The sequence below is a fragment of the Dermochelys coriacea genome, chromosome 15 (genome assembly GCF_009764565.3).
Source record: "Dermochelys coriacea isolate rDerCor1 chromosome 15, rDerCor1.pri.v4, whole genome shotgun sequence".
Lineage (NCBI taxonomy): Eukaryota > Metazoa > Chordata > Testudines > Dermochelyidae > Dermochelys > Dermochelys coriacea.
Genome location: NC_050082.1, coordinates 32,820,605 through 32,842,229, shown reverse-complemented (window position 1 = coordinate 32,842,229; position 21,625 = coordinate 32,820,605). Strand labels below are relative to the sequence as shown.

At 47.6% G+C, this 21,625-nt stretch overlaps 1 protein-coding gene and 1 long non-coding RNA gene across 11 annotated transcripts in view; one reads left to right on the top strand and one right to left on the bottom strand.

The window, feature by feature from the left end:
* ZNRF3 (zinc and ring finger 3) overlaps positions 1-1,896 on the bottom strand; it is a 202,514-nt gene extending 200,618 nt beyond the window's left edge. Inside the window, exon 1 of one of the 2 annotated variants that reach the window (XM_038373040.2) lies at positions 1,545-1,896. In XM_038373040.2, the coding sequence (XP_038228968.1) occupies positions 1,545-1,772 (228 nt within the window). In that variant the 5' untranslated portion in view covers positions 1,773-1,896. The remainder of the gene's footprint in view (positions 1-1,544) is intronic. The other variant, XM_038373039.2, reaches the window with a different exon arrangement.
* Positions 785-10,419, top strand: LOC119843567. Of its 9 annotated transcripts, none has more exons than XR_006275817.1 (3): positions 2,096-2,241; positions 2,854-3,020; positions 3,823-10,419. It is a non-coding gene; the product is annotated as an uncharacterized LOC119843567 (long non-coding RNA). The 9 variants fall into 9 exon arrangements; XR_006275813.1 differs by having other exon boundaries at positions 2,854-3,024; XR_006275818.1 differs by lacking the exon at positions 2,854-3,020 and having other exon boundaries at positions 2,096-2,802; positions 3,823-3,916; positions 4,195-10,419.
* The last annotated feature ends 11,206 nt before the right edge of the window (positions 10,420-21,625 follow it).

Sequence of the window (21,625 nt, the reverse complement as noted above, 5' to 3'; positions counted from 1 at the left end):
TCAGCACAGCTGGACACAGCACTGCAGTAAAGTCTCTTGTGCCCTGTGCACTCTCATCATTGCTATCACTGGTGGAAGTGCAAAGGCCATTTCCCAAAGTCTGCTAGAGTAGAAACTCCATAGCATATTTCAAGAACGCAGGGAAGTTTCAACTGTTGACTCGATGCAGTAAATAATAATAGCAAGCAAGGTTCACCCAGAACCTGAAAAAAGGAAATTTCAATGCATTTTCTTTGGAGAAACATTCTCTAGTATATAAAATCAAAACTCCAAACCAACTCAAATCACTGTTATTCTTAGGGGAAGGGTGAGTGAGTGAGAGGCCCTAAAAATCATTAGGCTAGCAATACCCGGATGTGTACAACGCTTTAGTAGGTTCAAAAAGACACCAAACCCTTTTAAAAAACTCTTCCCACAAGCAGCAGCCTTAGCAATATAATTTATGCCCACAGACCTACTAGAGTTTCTCCAAAGCCTTTGCAAAAGAGACAAAAAAGCAACAGCATCCAGTTACAACAATCAGAAGCAACAGGTCAGCACCAGTGCCGTCCTTCGCATCTCAGACAAAGTAAGCCCTGCAAATAGAGTATTTTTTTAATCCCTCCATATCCAGCTTCCTCTGGAATGCAGACTTCTTTCATTCAGTAACAAGGTGGAGGCCCTGTCAGAAAGGGTGAAATCTCCAGGTTACGGCAGCCTTAGAGTTCCTGGTTCTCCCATTCCTATTTAAACACTTAAAACAAGTGAGAGGGAAACTATCCCCCGGTTCCCAGTCAGGAGTCAAACTGCAGAAGCAGCGAGACCAGTCGGGGGCTGTTTAAATCAACATTACACGACAACAAACTTGGCCCTTTGTGGCATGAACACTGTCACCTCCCTCCCCTGAGGGGCACTCAATGAGACAGGGGCAGCCCAGCACCCAGGGGGACCCTACGGACTTTCTAAACGGGCAACTCCCGCAGCACTCGGCTCGGGCAAGTGCCCTGCCCACGTAGGACACCAGTGCTCGGTCCTCCGGAGCCGGGGGCTTGCAGGGGCCAGGCCCAGCGCAGACGGAAGGGCGGGGGCTGGAGCCACATGCAGGGCACGTTCTGCACCGCACACGGCCGGAGCTTCGGGCGCCCCTGTCGCCGCCGGGTCCCTCGCAGCCTTGGCGCAGAGACCAGGCCGAGCCGCCCCGGGGGCTGCGCGGCGCAGCCCCCTCCAGCAGCCGGAGCCGCCTCCCCGCAGCCCCAGGGACACCAGGTGAGAGGTGCTGACCCCCCGGCCGGGATGCAGCCAGGGGCAGCGGCGAGTCTCTCCACCCCGCTCCGCACGGGGAGTGGCAGGGGCAGCGCGTCCCGGCGCCCTTCAAGCCCCCCTTGCCCAGGGCAGCCGCCCCAGCGCCCCGACGAGCCGAGAGCAGCCAACAGCCCGAGCTCCGCGGGCCCTGCCCGCCCCCAGCGCGCAGCGCGCACGGGGCAGCCGCCGCTCCCGGCCCAGCGGAGCCATCTTGGGAGCAGGGAGCCGCTGGCCGCCCAGCCCGGCGCAGCCCCGCCGCTCACCTGCACGATCTCGCCCTCGGCGCTGAGGGTGGCCCCGGCCCGCGAGAAGCGCCCCTGCAGCCCCGTGGTGTAGGTGGTGTAGTCGCCGCTGGGGCTGGACTCGAAGAGCACCACCTCCACGAACGCCGTCTCCTTGGCCAGCGCGGCGCCCGGGGCCGCGGCCAGCAGCAGCCCGAGCAGCAGCGGCGGCGGCACGGCCGGCCCGGCGCCGGCCCCGCAGCCCCTCATCGCGCGGCGGGACGGGGCAGCGCCCAGCCGCCGCGCATCGCTCGCGAGCGGCTCCAGCTCCAGGGGCCGGGCGGGTCAGCGCCCCATGGCGGCGGCGGCTCCTCTGCCCCGCGGCGCCCAGCCCCGCGCCTCCGCCTGCCCCTCGCTCCGGCTCCCGGCCTGCCTGCCAAGCCGCGTCCCTTTCATCTGCTCCACGTGACAGCTACCGCGGGGTTATCCCCGCCCCCGCGCGCTGACCCGCGCCCGCCCTCCGCGCCGCCGGACGGGGCCGCCGCGCAGCACCTGGACGGGTCGCGGGCCGGGCCGGGCCGGGCCGGGGGCGGCGGCGGCGGCGGCGGCGGGGAGCCGGCGGCCAGGGCCCCGCGGGGCGCACAGCACCGGGCTCGCTGACCCCGCAGCGGAGGGGAAATCCCATGGCTTCACCGTGCCTCGGCCGGGGCCTGCGGCGGGAGCCCGGACTCGTCAAAAGGTCACCGCTGCTGCCGAGCCGGGCTCTCTGGGGAGGGGCGCGGAGAGGGGCCCTCCCGGTCCCCCCCAACCCGGCTCAGCTCCAGGCACGGGAGGCTCCTGACTGCCTAGAACACGTGTAGGCAGGTGCAGGATTAGGCCTGGACGCTTGGCCTTGCCTGGCTTCCAGGTCAGAGCCTGAGTTTATTTGAGAAGGGGGAAGTAGTGCAGTGCAGCAGAGAGCTACTCACAGGGCACTCAGGGAGCAGGAGAGGGCCCATAAGGGAAAGCAAAGTCATTGTCCTTGTAGGATTTAGTCTGAAAACTGACTGCTCAAATGGGCTGCTTCTTACCAAAAAGACTGTTACCTACCTTTCCGTAGCTGCTGTTCTTTGAGAAGGGTTGCACATGTCCACGCTGTAGGCATGTGCCTGTTTTGGGCAGTCGAGAGAGAACCTTTTTCAGGGCTGGAGGGGCACTGCCTGCCACTGCCAGCAGTCTAAGATTCCCCTAGAGACGGGAAGGAAGGTAGCTGGTGGAATGGACACATGCAGCACATTTCAAAGAACAACACAGTGGAAAGGTAGGTAACTGTTTTTCCTGCAAGTGATTGCACATGTCCATTCCCCTGTAGGTGACTCACAAGCAGATTAACATGGAGGCAGGCTCAGAGTCTATCTGAACAGCGACTGTACAACAACCCATCCAAAACCAGCATAGTTCCTGGACTGATGGGAAATGGTATACTGAGCAGCAGAAATGTGTACCGAGGACCGGGCTGGTGCTTTGGAAAGGTTTTCAGTAGGTACTTGTGCTAGAAAAACTGTCTGTGCTCTAGTCAAATGAACCAATAGGCTGGGGGTGACATGATATTAGCTAACTAGTAGCACAAATAAATACAAAAGCAAATCCTCTTGAGTGGAAACCAATTTGCCTATCACCATGTCCAGCATCACAACAAATAACTTTTTGAGGATCTAAAAAAGGCTGGTGCAACCCACGTTGAAGACCAATGCTCTCCTCACATCCACCAAATGAAGCTTCTGTTCATCTATGTGCATGTGAGGCTTCAGGGAAAACAGCAAAAAGTCCTCTGGCACCTTATAGACTAACAGACATATTGGAGCATGAGCTTTCGTGGGTGAATGCCCACTTCGTCAGATGCATGTTTCAGGAAGAATGTTGATAAATAAATTGCCAGATTAACATGGAAATTGGAAACTACCTTTGTCAAGAATTTTGGGTGAGGGCAGAGGTAAACTTTAGCCTTATGGAAAACTGTAAAAGGAGATTCTGAAACCAAGGGTCTCAATTCACCCACTCTCCTTACTGAGGTTATTGCAACCAACCAGAATGCCATAGAGAGGTGGAGGAGGGAGCGTGGCGCAAGAGGTTCAAAGGAAGTCCCCATTAATTTTGTTAACACACAATTTAAATCCCATGGGGAACAGGTTCTTGTACTAGAGGGTAGCATCTGTCCAACCCTTTTAGAAATCTGATAGTTGTGGGGTTGGGAGAAAAAGTGATCTACTACCCTCCAGTGGGTAGTGGCACTGAAATCGTGTACTTCAGTAGAACTAACAGTCAGGCCTTGCTGTTTTAGGTGCAATAGATAATCCAGTCGGGTTAATGGAAGCCTGCACTGAAGAGACACTTCCCTGCTGAGACCAGGTAGAAAAATGTTTCCATTTGGCCAGGTAAGTACACCTTGTTGAAGGCTTTCTCCTATTCTGAAGCACCTTCTGAACGTCTTTTGAGCAACTCCTTTCTAGTGGTGTTAGCTGGGAATTTTCCACACAGTTAAATGGAGGGCCTGTAGGTTGGGGTTGAATAGACTGCAATGGTCTGAAAAATTATATCTGAATCTAATAGGGGAGGTAGAAGGCCTCACTAATAGGTTCAAGAACCAGCGTTGTCGAGGCCATGCTGCTGCTCTTAGAATGAAGCAAGCATATTTGGGCTTGATCTTGAATAGGACTCTAGGTAGTAACTGAATTGGAGGAAAGGCGTCCAGAAGGGAGTTCATCCGTGATAGCTGGAAAGCATCTGTCAAAGACCCAGGGCTGGAACTCCCTCAGCAGCAGAACAGGAGGCATTTGTTGCAAACAGGTCCATATGGGAAGTTTCCCCAGAGCTGAAAGATGAGCCTACTGACATCTGGACCTAGTGACCATTCATGGTGAGAGGACAAAGACCTGCTCAGGTGATCTACTGGTGTGTTCTGCTCTCCTGGGAGGTATCCTTCTGGCACAGTTGGGAGGAACGTGCCCCACCCTGTCTGTTTACATAAAGCATAGTTGCTATATTGTGCTTTAACACTAATAGATTTTTTTCCCCACAATATGTGGCTGGAAGGCAGAGCAACTAGATGGATAGCACATAGTTCCCTGACATTAATATGAGTCCTCAGCTCCTGCAAGGACTACTACCATGAGTTTGCAGGGTTCCGATATGTGCTCCCCAACTCAGGGACGAGGCATCCATGACCCACGTAAGCGTTGGTTGCAGAGAAACTAAGGGAAATCCCGCATAAACGGTCTGAGGGTCTGTCCACTGGTCCAGAGAGGACAAAATTACCTCTGGAACACAAATTTCTCTGTCTAGACAATAACAAAAGGGGGCATCCTTGAAGCTTCCTGAGGCATAATCAGGTGAGTTACATCATGTAGGTACCTGCTGCCATGTGCCCCAGAAGTCTGAGGCAAGCATGCACTGTAGTAATGGGATGTGCTTTTAGATCCAGTACCAGGTCTCAGAGCATTTGGAACCTTGACTGAGGCAGAAATGCTCTGGTTTGTATAGCATCCAGGAGTGCTCTGATAAACTATTCTTTGCACAGGTTTTTAGAATTGATCTGACTTGACTGAGTAAGAAACTCAGTGTATTGAGGGTGGACTGAATTATACCCACACTGGACAGCACTTGAGTGTGCATCCAGCCTGTCACCAACCAATCGTCCAGAAGGGGAATGCATGGATTCCCAATCCCCTTAGATACACAACTGCCTTACTTTGCACATTGTGAAAACGCAAGGGGCTGCTGCTGACAGACCAAATGGAAGTAGTGTAAATTGGTAATGTGTTTCATTTGCTAGGAACATGATGAATTTGCAGTGGTCTCGAGGGATGACTATATGGAAGTAAGCATCCTTTAAGTCAAGGGCAGCATACCAGGAGCCCTATTCAGGGAAGGAATGATGCCAGCTAGGGTAACCCTGGGGATCTTCATTTTCTTCAGGTACTTGTTTAACTCCCTTAGATCTAAAATAGCTCTGAGACCCCCTTTTGTTTTGGGGATAAGGAGATAGCAGAAATAAAAATGGTTCCCACTGAGAAATTGAGCAACTTCCTCTATTGCACCCACTGGAAGGGGAGATTAATCCTGCTGTAAAATGGTCTTGTGAGAGTGATCCTTGAAGAAGGATGGAGAAGCGGGGGACAGAAACAAACTGAAGTAAATATCCCACATCCATCATGCTTAGGACCCACCGAACCAATGTGACATGAGTCTAAGCACAGAGGAAGCAGGAAAGACAATAGGCAAAGGTAAGGGTAGGAACAGATTCGTCTAAGTATTGACAAGCCTGTCAGAAATGCATGTTTAGACTGGACCATTGATTGAGAGGCATCTGCTGTTGCAGATTGAGAGAGGTGGTGGACATTTTATGTAATTCCTGTCCTTTTTTTTTTTGGCAGGTCTTGGGCCTGAGGTATAAAGCTCTGATATCTGTGAGCCTTCTGGGGCCAGAATTGCTTCCTCTTCATTGCCAGTGTGTAAATTCCAAGGGACTTCAGTATTGCCCTGGAATCTTGTAAGCTATGCCACCTATTGTCCATCTTTTCTGAAAAGAGGGATGGACCCCCAAATGGCAAATCCTAGATGGTCTCCTGTACTTCAGGAGGGAGACCAGAAGATTGCAGTCATGAACTTCATAGAAATAGCAGATGTCATGGAACAAGCTACTGAGTCTGCCGCATCCTAACTGTCTTGTACAGCTATCCTTGCACCCCCACTTACCCTCCTCTATCCTGAGCAAGCACCTGCCTGGAATCCTCTGGTAGCGTGTCTTTAAACTTCAGGATGTTTTCTCATAGGGTAAAATCATAGCAATTTAGGAGGGCTTGCCGGTTAACAATTCTTGGCTGCAGAGTGTCTGTTGAATAAGTTTATGACCAAACAGGTCCAGCCTTTCTGATTCCTTACTCTTCAGCGTCAATGCTTGGTGACCCTCATTCTCCTGCTCATGAGCTGCTGCCACCACCAAAGGGCCTGGGGGTGCGTGAGAGTAGAGGGGTTTGAAGCCCTTAGAAGGGACACAGTAGCTCCTCTGTGCCTATTTTGCTGTAGGCGGGAGAGAAGAAGGGGTCTGTCAAAGTGTTTTAACCAGTTCTAGAATTGCTTCATTAGCTCGGAAGTACCACTCTGGCTGGTCTCATAGAAGCTAAAGTATTCACTAGCATGGGGGATTTCTCATGGACCAATTCCACTTGAATGTCTAAAACTGAGGCCACCTTTTTAAGCAGTTCTTGGTGAGCACTGTTATCCTCTGGTGATGGAGAATCACTCGCCATCTCTACAGCCTCATCTGGTGATAAGGAAAATGACACACCAGGATGCTGAGGCAATGGCTGGTTTGCCACTTGCACTGCAGGAACAGTCTGAGCAATTTCCAGTTGCTCAGTTCCAGGCATCGGAGAACGTTGTCTGTGATGCCAATGATCTTGATGTATCCTTGGGGGAATAGACTCAGACAGGTGAGGAAAAGTCCTAGCAGGGGCAGGGACACCCCTCGGTGGACAGACCTGGTGACTGGTCCCATGGTTGTGCATGCCCTTGTCCCTGTGACATGTTCACTGCTGGGACATCCGGGGCTCTGATGGAAGGTAAGGTTCTTGCTTGTATGAGACACAAAAGACTCCACTTCTGAATCCAACAAAGATGACGGAATCCTGTGGTAACCGAGGAGCAGAAGCCATGTGGATAGGAGACAGATAAGTGAACCCAGAGGCAGCAGTGGGAGGGATATTAACAGCAGCTTGCCCCTGGAGTGGACTGGCCTCCTACGCTCCAGGAGCAGCATTGGTAACGCATGCTCTTGCGGAGCTGGCATAGGCACTACAGACACTGTACTGGCTGGAACCCTTCCTGCATCACCAGGAACACTGGTATTGAGAGGTTAAGTAATTCTCTGGCGACAGCATATGCTTCTGGCATTGCTGGTATCAGGATTGGGTCTTGGGTCTGACAGATAGGGGCTAGCTTTGGCAGACACGGCACAGGTTTTGGAGTAGATGCACCCCCTATTGCAGCAGAGGCATACTGTGGGGAACGCTCCCCCTCAGAATCCCTCCCAGACATCTTGCTTTCATCCTGCCTTGGTTATGAAGATCTTGCTGGACAAGGTACCGTGTCCTTGGCAGATCTGTCTCCTCTTCATTATCAGAGACAGAGAATGTGGTGCTAAAGATATCTCAGGAAGCACATGCTGCATCAATAGTGCTGCACTTGGAGTGCACTCTGAACCCAACGGCTCCCAGGGAGGGCAAAATACCACCTCCATAAGGAAACAAATTTCATTGTTCTGTCTCTTTTTGAGCAAGCCTTAAATCATCTGCAAATGTGACCTTTGTCACTTGATGTAGGACTCCCCCAGACATCTTAGGCAGCTGGGATGTGGGTCATCGACCAGCATCGTTCTGGCACATGACCAGCAGGACTTGAACCCCAGAGAGCGAGAAATGGCTCCAGTCCCAGTATCAAGTAATCAAACTTGGTCCAAAAGGGACCCAAACAAGTAAAACCTAATATTAATGCTATGCTATATCTAATTAACTATTAAGTACTAAATGAGAAAACAAGCTATATACAAAGAGAGAGGAAAATAAACTTGCCATCGCAATACTGGATGGAAGCGTTCCAACAACAATCACTGGCGATAAGAAGGAACTGAGGGAGGTCGGGGCGGCTCCACTCTCTTATACTGGCACACCGTGGTGCACAGATGTAGTAGGCACTTGAGCTGTCCCAACAGGTACAATTGAGGGGAAAAGTTCTCCAATAACTGCATGAGGCACACACTCACATACATTGAATGGACATGTGCAATCACTCGAACCCCTTTGTTGTATGCAGAGTGGCACAAGGTTGCTTAATTAAACAAAGATTTTAATGGGATTTACTCATGTTAGCACTGGTAAGTCACTGTTCAGTGCCCATCCATCTAGATTCTTGTACTGTGCCCATCACCATAGTATCCAAACTTTATATGGTGATTAGGCATTTATAAGATGCCTCTAAAAACATTGTCATAGATATCTGACTCTTGAATGAGCTGAATTCTAGTTGAGGTGAAGAGTCATCAACACAATAGTTAAAAATACTGCAACTGAAATTTGATTATGGTTGATGATGCACATGCCAAAAAGAACTAGGGTGACTAGACAGCAAATGTGAAAAATCGGGGCTGGGGGTAATTGGAGCCTACATTTAAAAAAAAGACCCAAAAATCAGGACTGTCCCTATAAAATCGGGACATCTGGTCACCCTAATAAGAACTCAGCTGACTTCCACATCCCACTGCAGTCTGTAGTGCTAGCATCTGCTTAGTTTACAAGCTGGATTTCATTTTTCAGGCTCACTGTTTATAGATATATGCTCAGATAGTACGTGCCTTATACGAGGCTAGCTAGGTAGGCATGACAGAATCATGAAATCCCATGAAGCTATATTTATGGTCACTTTTCAGACTATAGCCACAAGTTAAGTAAATACCATTTTAATTTAATACACCTTGAACAATTGACTTGTATGTAATTTTCACACTTAGAAATTCAAATGAAAGACTCATTTCTTTTGATGGCATTTTACCCCTTCTTGGTACATGTACTGCATTATTTTTATTTATACAATGCCAAAAAGCACGCTTTGCATCTAGACATTTCTTGGTGTGTGCAGTTGTTACCAGAAGGGTGATTACATATTTGATCTCTAGGTTGACATTTTCTGATTCTATGACCAACTCAGACACATATAGGATCCTTTCACTTCCCTCCAATAAATAATGGAAAGGGACATCCCTACCTCTCAATCTTCAAATTTACCAATACATGACAAATGACCAGCAGGTGGAACACCTGAGTTCTGTTGCACTCTAATTGACAGAGCATAATGGTTTCTAACTGTAAAATGACAGGTTTCAGAATAGTAGTCGTGTTAGTCTGTATTCGCAAAAGGAAAAGGAGTATTTGTGGCACCTTAGAGACTAACAAATTTATTTGAGCATAAGCTTTCGTGAGCTACAGCTCACTTCCTCGGATACATTCAGATGAAGTGAGCTCTAGCTCACGAAAACTTATGCTCAAATAATTTTGTTAGTCTCTAAGGTGCCACAAGTCCTCCTTTTCTTTTAACTGTAAAACCTACTTCTAAAAGGATGTTTCTCCCTGCGTCAACTAAACCAGCTTTGCCCTCCGTAACTAGCTTCCCCTGGGGGATGGTGTGGGGAGGTGGGAAATAGTCCATACTCATGCAATCTGCCAACTTCAATTAATCCTGCTGCTGCTTCCCTCTTCCCCAGGTTTAACTAGTTTAGGCCAACCCTAATAGGACTCCACGGCCTTACCTGCCCTTCTGGAACCTAAAAGGCTTTCACTAGGAGCAGCAGCAGCTTCTCTTCTCTTTCCCTCCAATAAGCCATTGTTTGAAGGATGCAAAATGTGCCAGCCTATGAGGAGTGCAGCTGCTCAAGGCCTGCTCTCCTCCTTCCTCTCTCCTGCGATAAATGTGATGGTCTTAGCTACTCTCCCATCCCCAAGAGGCATCTGCTCCTGAGCAGCTCAGCTTCCTTCCTCCAAAGTCTCTCTCTTTTGCTTTTAAGGAGGGAAGAGGAAGAGAGGAGTAAGGGAAGAGTCTCTCCTCCCTTCCTCACCCCCACCAAGCAACTAATTCTTGTCTGCAGAAGACAGCCTTAATTGAGGGACAAAGCCTGAATCAGTAGCAGTGCAGAATGCACCCCAAACTATAGAGGGTTTGAGAACTCTAGGGATATCCTTTCTCAGTAGAGACTCCTACCCTAGAGAGCCTCCCAGGAATAAGTTGTTAATGCATGGAATGTTTACTAATTTGCATGTGAAAGGAAGTGATGTGAAAGCCCTTTTTAGTTGCAATATGATTTCTAATTAAAGTGATTGTGAGCAGCTTACTTTATTAAATCCACACTTTATCATGTTCGAAGATCCAGTCTACACTATTGCATGTTTTGTAACCAGTTCATGACATTCATGTGACCCAGTTAAGTCCATGTGTCTGTTGTGAAAAAGCTGCTATGTTTTTTGGGGAGAGGAAAAGTGCTAATCTTGCAACCTAGCCTTGTTTACAATCAGTGCATTCTCCAAAAAGATGAGCTATCTGCATTATGCCTTAACAGGGGATAGAAGGCCCAGACAGCAGCAAATATGGGGATGCTTTCTGGGACACCACCCTGAGAAAAGAGTTAGGTAACAGCCAAACCAATTGGGAAGTCTTTTCTATATAGCAAAATAATGAATGTTAGCTGATTACAAGATCACCATGTGCAGCCTAGGCCACTGACACTCATGGTACATCATGACCTGCTATGGTTATTAACTATATCAAACATGTTGAATGTGGAACACAAGCCACATTTAGAACCAACTATGCCACTACCTACTTAGAAGCTCTTAACCAAGGAAGCAATTGCCAAGATGGTGATCTAAGCCCTCAGGTAAGTGGCGAAGTGGGATACCGGGAGGAAACACAAGGAGGAGGGTGCAACGGCGGGGGGGCTCCTGATTCATACTGAGAAAGCAGGGCAATCAGCTAGTTCTCTTAGGTACATGTACATGAACACCAGAAGCCTGGGAAACAAGCAGGAAGAATTGGAAGTCCTGGCACAGTCAAAGAACTATGATGTGATTGGAATAAAAGAGACTTGGTGGGGTAGCTCACATGACTGGAGCACTGTCATGGATGGGTAAAGGGAGGAAAGTTGGAGGAGTTACCCTGTGTGTAAGAGAGCAGCATGATTGCGCAGAGCTCCAGTATGAAACTGGAGAAAAGCCTGTTGAGAGTCTTTGGGTTAAGTTTAGAAGCGAGAGCAACAAGGGTGATGTCGTGGTGGGCATGTGCTTTTGACCATCGGATAAGAAGGAGGAGGTATACAAGGCTTTCTTCGCACAATTAACTGAAGTTTCCAGAACTCATGCCCTGGTTCTAATGAGGGATTTCAATCACCCTGACATCTGCTGGGAGAGCAATGTAATAATCCACATGCACAAGGGAGCCAAATTAAAGTTGCATGGGCAACCTTGATTCTGATATTTCCTAACTTTTGAGTACTCGATAGTGTAACCTTAATTTGCATGTGTGTAATTAGATGAGTTTTTTAGATTGTATTGCATTCTTCTGCCACCCCTCACCCCTTTAGTCTATGTTGCCTACTTTAACTGTAAGATTGTCAGGGCAGGGAACAGTCATATCTAATGCAAGTTGCACAGTTAAGAAGCACTTCAGTTTGCATCACTTAAGAGCCAACCAGTAGCAGCTACCATTGATTTTACTGGGTTAAGATCCCACACCCCACTTCAGAAATTTACCCATAATGTTCCAAGAAGACACACAGGTAGCAACATTTATAGTTAAGAATAAACACTGTCTGTGACATGGTGCCCAGGAGTTTATGTATATCCTGGCATATTTGTGCTGCAGTATCCAACAATAATGCTAGAAGAGTTTGAGTCTCAGCTCAAAATTAAACAGGAAACTGAGATGATTAGTATCATTTCATATCAATACTGATAATGTGAATAAGTTTAAGTTCCGTGGAAAGCTGCAGTAAACCTTAGATCGGGGTGGCCAACCTGAGCCTTAGAAAGAGCCAGAATTTACCAATGTACATTGCCAAAGAGCCACAGTAATATATCAGCAGCCCCCCATCCACTCCCCAGCCCCTAGTGCCTCCCTTCTGCGGCAGCCCCCAACAATCAGCGCCTACTCCCCCTGCCCACTACAATCAGCTGTTTCACATGTGCAGGAGGCTGGGGGGGAGGGAGGAGGAGCAAGGGCATGGCAGGCTAAGGGGCAGGGACCTTGAGGGAAGGGGTGGAGTAGGGGCAGGGCTTGGGGCAGAGCAGGGGGTTGAGCAGTGAGCACCTCCCAGCACACTGGAAAGTTAGCATCTGTAGCTCCAGCCCCAGAATTAGTGCCTAGGTAAGGAGCCACATATTAATCTCTGAAAAGTCGCATGCAGCTCCAGAGCCACAAGTTGGCCACTCCACCTTAGATAAAATAAATACAAATGCCTTCTTGTGAAGGCATGGATCAACATTCATATTACACTCCCTGTCAGGACCTAGCCCTTGCCAGGGAAGCTAATGAGCCAACCAGTGGAACAAATTCAGTGATGAATTCTGGTCAAATGCTACCTGAGGCATGTTGCATATATGCTAAAAAGAAGAAAAAGGCCTTGTTAAGAGAAGAGGGGGCAACATGTAAGAACACTTGGAGCTTGTCTATACTTACGGCTAGATTGGCACAGCTGAGGTTGATGCAGCAGTGCTGATTTAGCGGGTCTGGTGAAGACCTGCAAAGTTGATGGCAGAGCGCTCTCCCATTGACATCTGTACTCCAGCTCCCTGCAAGGTGGAAGTCAAGTCAGCAGGAGAGTGTTTCTGTTGAGACAGCACTGTGTAGACACTGCTGCAAGTTGATCTAAATTACCTCAACTTCAGTTATGTAACTTAGGTCAACTTACAGCTTTAATGTAGACCAGCCCTTAGTAAGTAGCGCTAGACAGAGAGAAAACAGTTACTCCCCTTTCATAACTGTTCTTTGAGATGTGTTGCAGGTGTCCATTACCCTGGGCACATGTCTCATGCACCTGTGCTGGAGAGTTTTCCTCAGCAATACCACAGGGGCAGTGTGCCCTGGTGCTCCTCACCAAGATTACCTAGGGTGGGGCTGCCCCAAACCCCTTCAGTTCCTGCACATGGACCCTTGGCCCATGTAATGGATATGGACATCGCAGTGAACAGTTACAAAAGGTGAGTAACCATTCTCTCGGCTTTAAATGAACGGCCATGCTGGGTCAGACCAAAGGTCCATCTAGCCCAGTATCCTGTCATCTGACAATGGCCAATGCCATGTGCCCGAGAGGGAATGAACAGGTAATCATCAGGTGATCCATCCCCTCTTGCCCATTCCCAGTTTCTGGCAAACAGAGGCTAGGGACACCTGTTACACTAGGTGACACCCAACCCAAGCGGTTTCCAGTGGAGGAGGGGGTAGGAATCTCATCTGAAGGGAGACTGCAGAATTCTTTCCTCATATTAGCATCTTCCCCGATGTGTTAGTAACCATATAACATCTAGCAAAGATGTGACCCTTGGAACATGTTGCTGCTTTGCAAGTGTCCACAAATGCCATGGATGCTGAGTGAGCTCTGGTTGAATGTGCAGACCACAACTTTTCCAGAGGGAGGGTAACACTCTTGTCATTGCAACACATGATGCAGCTGATGATCCATTTGGGCAGCTGTTGTGCTGGTACGGAATGCCCCCGCATTCAGTTTGCCTATGAGACAAATAGTTAGGAAAAGACCCAAACGGGGTTTGTTCTGTCTAGATAAAGAGGTAGGGTTCAGCTAATAACCAGAGTAATACATCCAGAGTAATAAGTTTTTGGTTGTCTTTATGAGCATGTGGCTTTGGCCAGAACTGGTGAATATACAGACTGGTTGAGATGCAAAATCAGATACTGCTTGGAAAGGAACTTAGGGACTGCCAAGCTCTACCTTTCAGAAAAAAACAACGTATAGAGAGTCCATTACTAGGACATGCAGTTCTTCTGTGCCCTTCATGGATGTGATGGCTACTAAAAATGCCTCTTTTGCTGAAAGATGTGAACATGAGTAGGAGTTGGATCCAAACAGCTGACAACACTAAATTCAAATCCCATTGTGGGGAAGGGTCCCTAATAAGTGGAATCTGGAAGTTATTGGATTAGGGAAAACAAACTCCCTGTGATATGAGAGTGGAATGCTGTGATTGTGTCCAAGTGCACCTTGATGGAGCCTACCACCAAATCTGATTTTTTAGATGAAACAAGTAGTTCAAGATCTTTTGATTTATGACCTGCATAGGTGACACCATGTTTAGTTCCCAGATAGAGAACTGTTTTTACTTACTAAGTTAAGTAGCCCTTGTGGAGGGCTGCTTCTGAATGATGTATTTCCTCAGGATCTAGTGACCAAGGAACCAGGCTATGATGTGTAATGCCTGAGGTTCAGATGCAACACCCATCTGTGATCTTGGAATCTCAGCTCCTTGCCCGGAGGCAGAGGAAGAGGTTCCTTGACTGATAGCTAGCAGAAGTCCAAATACCACAGTTGTTTTCCCTGGCTTCAGAAGTGGTATCAAGGAGCTGAAAGGCACGCTTTGCCTTCAGTACCAAAGGGGCTAGCCTCTGCAGATGAAGAGGCTTGCATGGAGGACTGTGATGATGTGGAAGCTGTCCCTTTCTTTGGCTTCACAAGCCCAAGCAGCTCGAAGCACTTATGTCTCTTCAAGGACTGTAGTGCCCTAGTGAAGGGGATCTCCTTTCCTGGCTTTCTGGGGAGGCGAGAGAGTACTTCTGGCCAGGAATGAACTCCCTCCAACTGACTGCAATGGTCCCAGTACCAGGGAAACGGCAATCTCTGTAAGGATATATCTGAGGTGTTCTTAGTGTCTGGTCAACAAATTGGACACTGGGTCCTGACATAGCCATAGGTGCCGACTCCATGGGTGCTCCAGGGCTGGAGTACCCATGGGGAAAAATTGGTGGGTGCTCTGCACCCACCGGCAGCTCCCTGCCCCAGCTCACCTCCACTCCGCCTCCTCTCCTGAATGCACTGCATCCCGCTTCTCCCCCAGCTCCCAGTGCTTGCCGCCATAAAACAGTGCTGGGAGGAGGGGGAACATGGCGCCCATTCCCAGATTCCATTCCCTGTTGCCCATTCCTAGCTTTTGACAAACAGAGGCTAGGGACAACATCCCTGCACATCGTGGCTAATAGCCATAGATGGACCTATCCTCCATGAACTTATCTAGTTCTTTTTTTAACCCTGTTCTAGTCTTGGCCTCCACAACATCCTCTGGCAAAGGGTTCCACAGTTCAAAATTAGCAAATCACATTCCACATTGAGGAATATGGAAATGTCTAGTTAGCATTTTTAAAAACAAAATAATTTGCTTGCAATGTAGTATAACCATATTGGTCCCAGGATATGAGAGAGACAAGGTGGGTGAAGTAATACCTTTTGTTGGACCAAATTCTGTTGGTAAAAAAGACAAACTTTCTAGCTTACACAGAGCTCTTCTTCAGGTCACTTCCGATGAAGTGAGCTGTAGCTCACGAAAGCTTATGCTCAAATAAATTTGTTAGTCTCTAAGGTGCCACAAGTACTCTTTTTCTTTTTGCGAATACAGACTAACACGGCTGCTACTCTGAAATCAGGTCACTTTGTTATTCCAAGCATAAAAACTCAAGACTTCTTTTGTTTACCATATCTACATAATGTAAATACAGTTCAAATTTCTTTAGCCTTTCCAGAAAGTTGCCTTTATATTGACAGACTATATTAATTACGCTGTATTTCTCCAGTACATGGAAATATGAAAACGTATACTACATAAAGATGAAGTCTAGTAGCTGATATTGTGGCAAACAAACTTATTTCTAAAGGTGTAGCACATTTTTACTCAAATGATTTCTAACAAAAAAGAACACACAAGCCCTTCTGCACTTCCTGACAATCTACTATTCTTATATTGACATGATGCTATTTTAAATTCTCAATTTTACAATAATTAGATTATATTTTATCAAGACTCCCTAGGAGGAGTAAGACTTTCACTCTGATTGCAGTTTTAATTTAAATGTAATAGACTTTTGCAACACATCACCCTAAAACTGACCATGATAAAGGAAATAAGGAAAGTTGTTGCCAAACTTGACTATGAACCAGGATAAAAATCTTCTAGATTCAAGGGAATCTGGAATTTCCATTTGCTCGTGCTTAACTATCGAACCTTGCAGGGCTAGTTCATCTCTTTGCAGAAAGAAGAAAATCTGGTACTAGAGGCTGCTCAGATAACAAGGAAAAGCAGTTATTATTCTGGTCTATAACATGACATTTTGCCAAACCATTAGCTAGCCCAGTGAGCATCAGTTAGACCAGCGCTACTGATTGCAAGGAGGTTTGGTACTTCAGAATATAGCAACCAGCTCCCCCTGCTGGTTAGCAGTACATTTGTATATGCTGCTCACAAAGGCACAAGTGCACTCATAGGTTGTATGGCGTAAGTGGGGTTGAGATTGTTTCTCTTTTTATCACCTGGCATTAAGACATGAGCTCCGCACTATGTTGCTATCTTAATCTTGAAGCAGCATAGGAATTCAGAAACAAAGTGATCAAGGGTGTTGGAAGTGACAAGATTGAGAACTTAATCAGCTATTCAAGCAGGCCTTGAAAAGTCCCACTTGCCACTGGTGAGGTGAACTTCCCCAGTGAGTTTAGAGTAGGGGTGGGCAAACTTTTTGGCCTGAGGGCCACATCTGGATAAGGAAATTATATGGTGGGCCATGAATGCTCACAAAATTGGGGGTTGGAGTACAGGATGGTTTAAGGGCTTCGGCTGGGGCTAGGGGTTGGGGTACAGGAGCGTGCTCTGGGCTGGGACCGAGGGGTTTGGAGGCAGGGCTGGGGATCAGGGCTGGGGTAGGGGGTTGAGGTACAGGCGGGGATCAGGGTGCAGGCTCCAGACAGTGCTTACCTCAAGCATCTCCCAGAAGCAGCAGCATGTCCCCCCTCCAGCTGCTATAGGGAGGCGCGGCCAAGTGGTTCTGTGCACCGCCCTGTCCACAGGTGCCATCTCTGCAACTCCCATGGGCCACAGTTCCCGGCCAACGGGAGCTGTGGGGGCAGCATGTGGAGCCCCTTGGCTGTCCCTATGTGTAGGAGCTGGAGCGAAGACATTCCACTGCTTCTGGGAGCCGTGTGAAGCATGGCAAACCCCCAACCCACTCCCCGGTGGAAGCTTGAAGGACGGATGTGGCCCCCAGGCTGTAGATTGCCCACCCCGGTCTAGTGGCTGATTCTATCAGCTTCTGAAGAACCTTCATTTTTTAATATTAAGCTACATTTCTGGCGTCTACAGTTCTGAAGTAAGCCTTCCAAATAGGAGAATGTCTCTGTCTCTTTGTTTAGGCATGTATATAGTCTATGATTTTAAAAATAAGCTCTTCCTGGTGGTATTGCAAGGACAGAGGATTAGTTACCAACCTTGATAAGAACATAAGAATAGCTGTATTGGGTCAGACTAATGGTCCATCTAGCCCAGCATCCTGTCTTCCAACAGCGGCCAGTGCCAGATGCTTTGAGGGAGTGAAAAGAACAAGACAATTATTGAGTGATCCATCCAGTCCCTGGCAGTCAGAGGTTAGAGACACTCGGAGCATGTTGTTGTGTCCCTGACCATCTTGGCCAATAGCTATTTTGAACCCAGTTATACTTTTGGCCTTCACAACATTCCCTGGCAACAAGTTCCACATGTTGATTGTGTGTTGTATGATGAAGCACTTACTTTAGTTTTAAGCCTGTTGCCTAACGTTTCATTGGGTGACTTCTAGTTCTTGTGTAAAGGAGTAAACAACACTTCCTTATGCACTTTCTCTACACCATTCATGATTTTATACACTATCAAATCTCCCTTTAATAAAAGTTATTCCATAGATGTGGAGCCAAAAGAACATTACAGACTTTACTCATACTGCACAGTGTGTGTACATAGGAATCCTTATCCCCACTAGTGAAATGCAGCCAACCTTGGGGTACAACATGGTAGTTTAATTGCCACATATCAGCACCGCATAGCACAGTTTAATCTGGAAGAGGGAATTAAGGTTGGCAAAATGCAGTTCCTCAAACTGGAATTTCAGCAGGTTGATTAGGCTAACACCCAGTTTCCTGTGAAAAATACCATAAGATCTATTGGTCAGGCTCTCAATTTTAGGAGATATTTGAACATACATCACACTATCAAAAGACACCATTATCTGGGCCCTTGGGATCCATTTTAAGGTGTTGACCAGAATTACAGTACACTTGAGAGAAGTTCTGCAACATCCTTGAGTGATTTTATGCAACAACATCCTTTATTCCTGCACCCCCAGTTAGACAAGCAGGCAGTGGTTCCTCTCTAGGAAGAGCATTTCCTGCGTCACGGGAATAATCACATTGGAAACCCATAGAAAATAAAATCCTAGAAGTGGATCATTGAGTGAATCTACACTTACATGTATCTAATAGCATCCCGCCATGTTCTGGTGCATAGAAAGAGTCCTAAGAAGCACAAAAAGGAACAGCTTGAGGCTCAGCAGTCAAGAACTTAGTCATTTGGTCAAATTAAATTGGTCTTCAATAAACAAATGAAGGTGGTCAATAGACAAATATAAATTTTAGCACAAGCATTTATAGTGTCAAACTGGCATTAAACATCTACCATATGCCTAGAACTGCAGACTCCATATACAAAGTCCAAGATCCTGTTTGGGGTGTGATAAATCTTAAGGTCAACTCTGCTTGTGCATCCTATGCATGCTCCCAGTCTCTCCATCTTTAAGGAAAAAAAGTAGTATTTCTTAGTTTAATGTGGAGACCTTGAGCCCGAAGCCATTCACAGAGATTCAGATAGAAATACTCATCTCTCTCTCTCTTATGCCAGATCTGCAGCATAGGACCACACTTTTGCACACTACCATTGCAACACCTGTTGGCTTCCTAAAAAAAGTGGTACCCAACCCAGGAGGGCCTAAGACACCAGGCAGAATTCTTAATTTTCCCTTCATTCCCCTGGTGTGTGGGATTACTTACACAGAATCTGGGACAGCTTGCAGCAGCCACTCAGCTACATTAAAGTATTAGGTAAAGAAATCCCTGTAGTTTCTACAGTACTGAAAGAGCCTTTGCAATGGATAATACTAGAGTCATGTTAGATGTTAGACTACATCTACACTACACATCATTGGCGGCAGTGCGTAGCGTCCATGTAGCTACATATCACGATGAAAAGCAGGCTGCTTCCACGCTACCAGAGCCTTTCACTGACATGCTGCACAAGGGAGGCAGCAAGGGAGCCGAACCTTTCCCACTGCCCCCTCTGCCAGAGCCAGTCACTGACAGGTACAGCTACAAATCAGTATGGGCACAGCCTGCTTTTCACTGCTCAGCCTTTCCCAGCTGCCTTCCCCCTTTGCAGGGAAAGGCTTCAGCAGGTGGATAGTCAGCAAGACACTACACTGTTAAAATTAGCAGAGTAGTTGGTGAGTTACATCTTGGGCAAGTAGAGAGCATGCAGGGTAAATGCTCACATACACCCCCCAACACCTACTTTACTTCTCTAAGCCAAGCCTCACCAGCTACACTGCTATCTAGACCTACTGCTGAAAGAAGCATGCAGTAGAGATGAACCTTTAAATTAAACACAACTTTGTCACACAGAACAGGCAGAGTTGCTTCCCAGTTGGTGCAGATTGTGAAAAGTGACAATTTGTGACTGGGGTCAGGGTACAGAGCAGTTGGAATGGGGGCAGCTCACTGTAAGACGTTGGGCAAGCAGCTATGTACTCTGGACAGCTTTAAAGCTTAATCTGTTTTTTTATTATGCACTCATCACCATAGTATCTGAGCTCAAAGTAGCTTCAGATACCAAGGAAAGATTTCCAAAAACCCAGACCCTCTATGAAGCATTAAGATTGGAAGGAGAGAGGACAGGTGTAGCACAGCTAGGAGCTAGCACAAATTCACCAAGGGTTCTTCCTGGACTGGCTTAACCTGTTCCTTCCCACTCTTTAAAGAAAGAACTAAATGGGCTTCATTAGGAGCCTATTCGTTATTTTAAATGTTCAATCAGAGCTAAAAGTCAGTTGTGATGGGGCAGTGTTTCTGCCCAGCTTGGAAAGAGCTGAAAATCACTAAGCCCTGGTCTACACTAGGCGTTGAGGTTGAATTTTGCAGCGTTAAATCGATGTAACCCTGCACCCGTCCACATGACGAAGCCCTTTTTTTCGATTTAAAGGGCTCTTAAAATCAATTTCCTTACTCTACCCCTGACAAGGGGCTTAGCGCTGAAATCGGTTTTGCTGGGTCGAATTTGGGGTACTGTGGACGCAATTAGACGGTATTGGCCTCCGGGAGCTATCCCAGAGTGCTCCATTGTGACCGCTCTGGACAGCACTCTCAACTCAGATGCACTGGCCAGGTAGACAGGAAAAGGCCTGCGAACTTTTGAATTTCAATTTCCTGTTTGACCAGCATGGCAAGCTGCAGGTGACCATGCAGAGCTCATGAGAGGAGGTGACCATGATGGAGTCCCAGAATCGCAAAAGAGCTCCACCATGGACCGAACAGGAGGTACGGGATCTGATCGCTGTATGGGGAGAGGAATCCGTGCTATCAGAACTACGTTCCAGATTTTGAAATGCCAAAACATTTGTGAAAATCTCCCAGGGCATGAAGGACAGAGGCCATAACAGGGACCCAAAGTGGTGCCGCGTGAAACTTAAGGAGCTGAGGCAAGCCTACCAGAAAACCAGAGAGGCAAATAGCCGCTCTGGGTCAGAGTCCCAAGCATGCCGCTTCTATGATGAGCTGCATGCCATTTTAGGGGGTTCAGCCACCACTACCCCAGCCGTGTTGTTTGACTCCTTCAATGGAGATGGAGGCAACACGGAAGCAGGTTTTGGGGACGAGGAAGACAATGATGAGGAGGTTGTAGATAGCTCACAGCAAACAAGCAGAGAAACCGGTTTTCCCGACAGCCAGGAACTGTTTCTCACCCTGGACCTGGAGCCAGTACCCCCCGAACCCACCCAAGGCTGCCTTCCGGACCCACCAGGCGGAGAAGGGATCTCTGGTGAGTGTACCTTTTAAAATACTACACAAGGTTTAAAAGCAAGCATGTTTAATGATTAATTTGTCCTGGCATTCGTGGCTCTCCTGGATATATTCCCAAAGCCTTTGCAAAACGTTTCTGGGGAGGGCAGCCTTATTCCATCCACCATGGTAGGACACCTTACCACTCCAGGCCAGTAGCACGTACTTGGGAATCATTGTAGAACAAAGCATTGCAGTGTATGTTTGCTGGCATTCAAACAGCATCCAAAACCAGTTGGAGAACACTTCAATCTCTCTGGTCACTTGATCATAGACCTAAGAGTGGCTATACTTCAACAAAAAAGCTTCAAAAACAGACTCCAACGAGAGACTGCTGAATTGGAATTAATTTGCAAACTGGATACAATTAACTTAGGCTTGAATAGAGACTGGGAATGGATGAGTCATTACACAA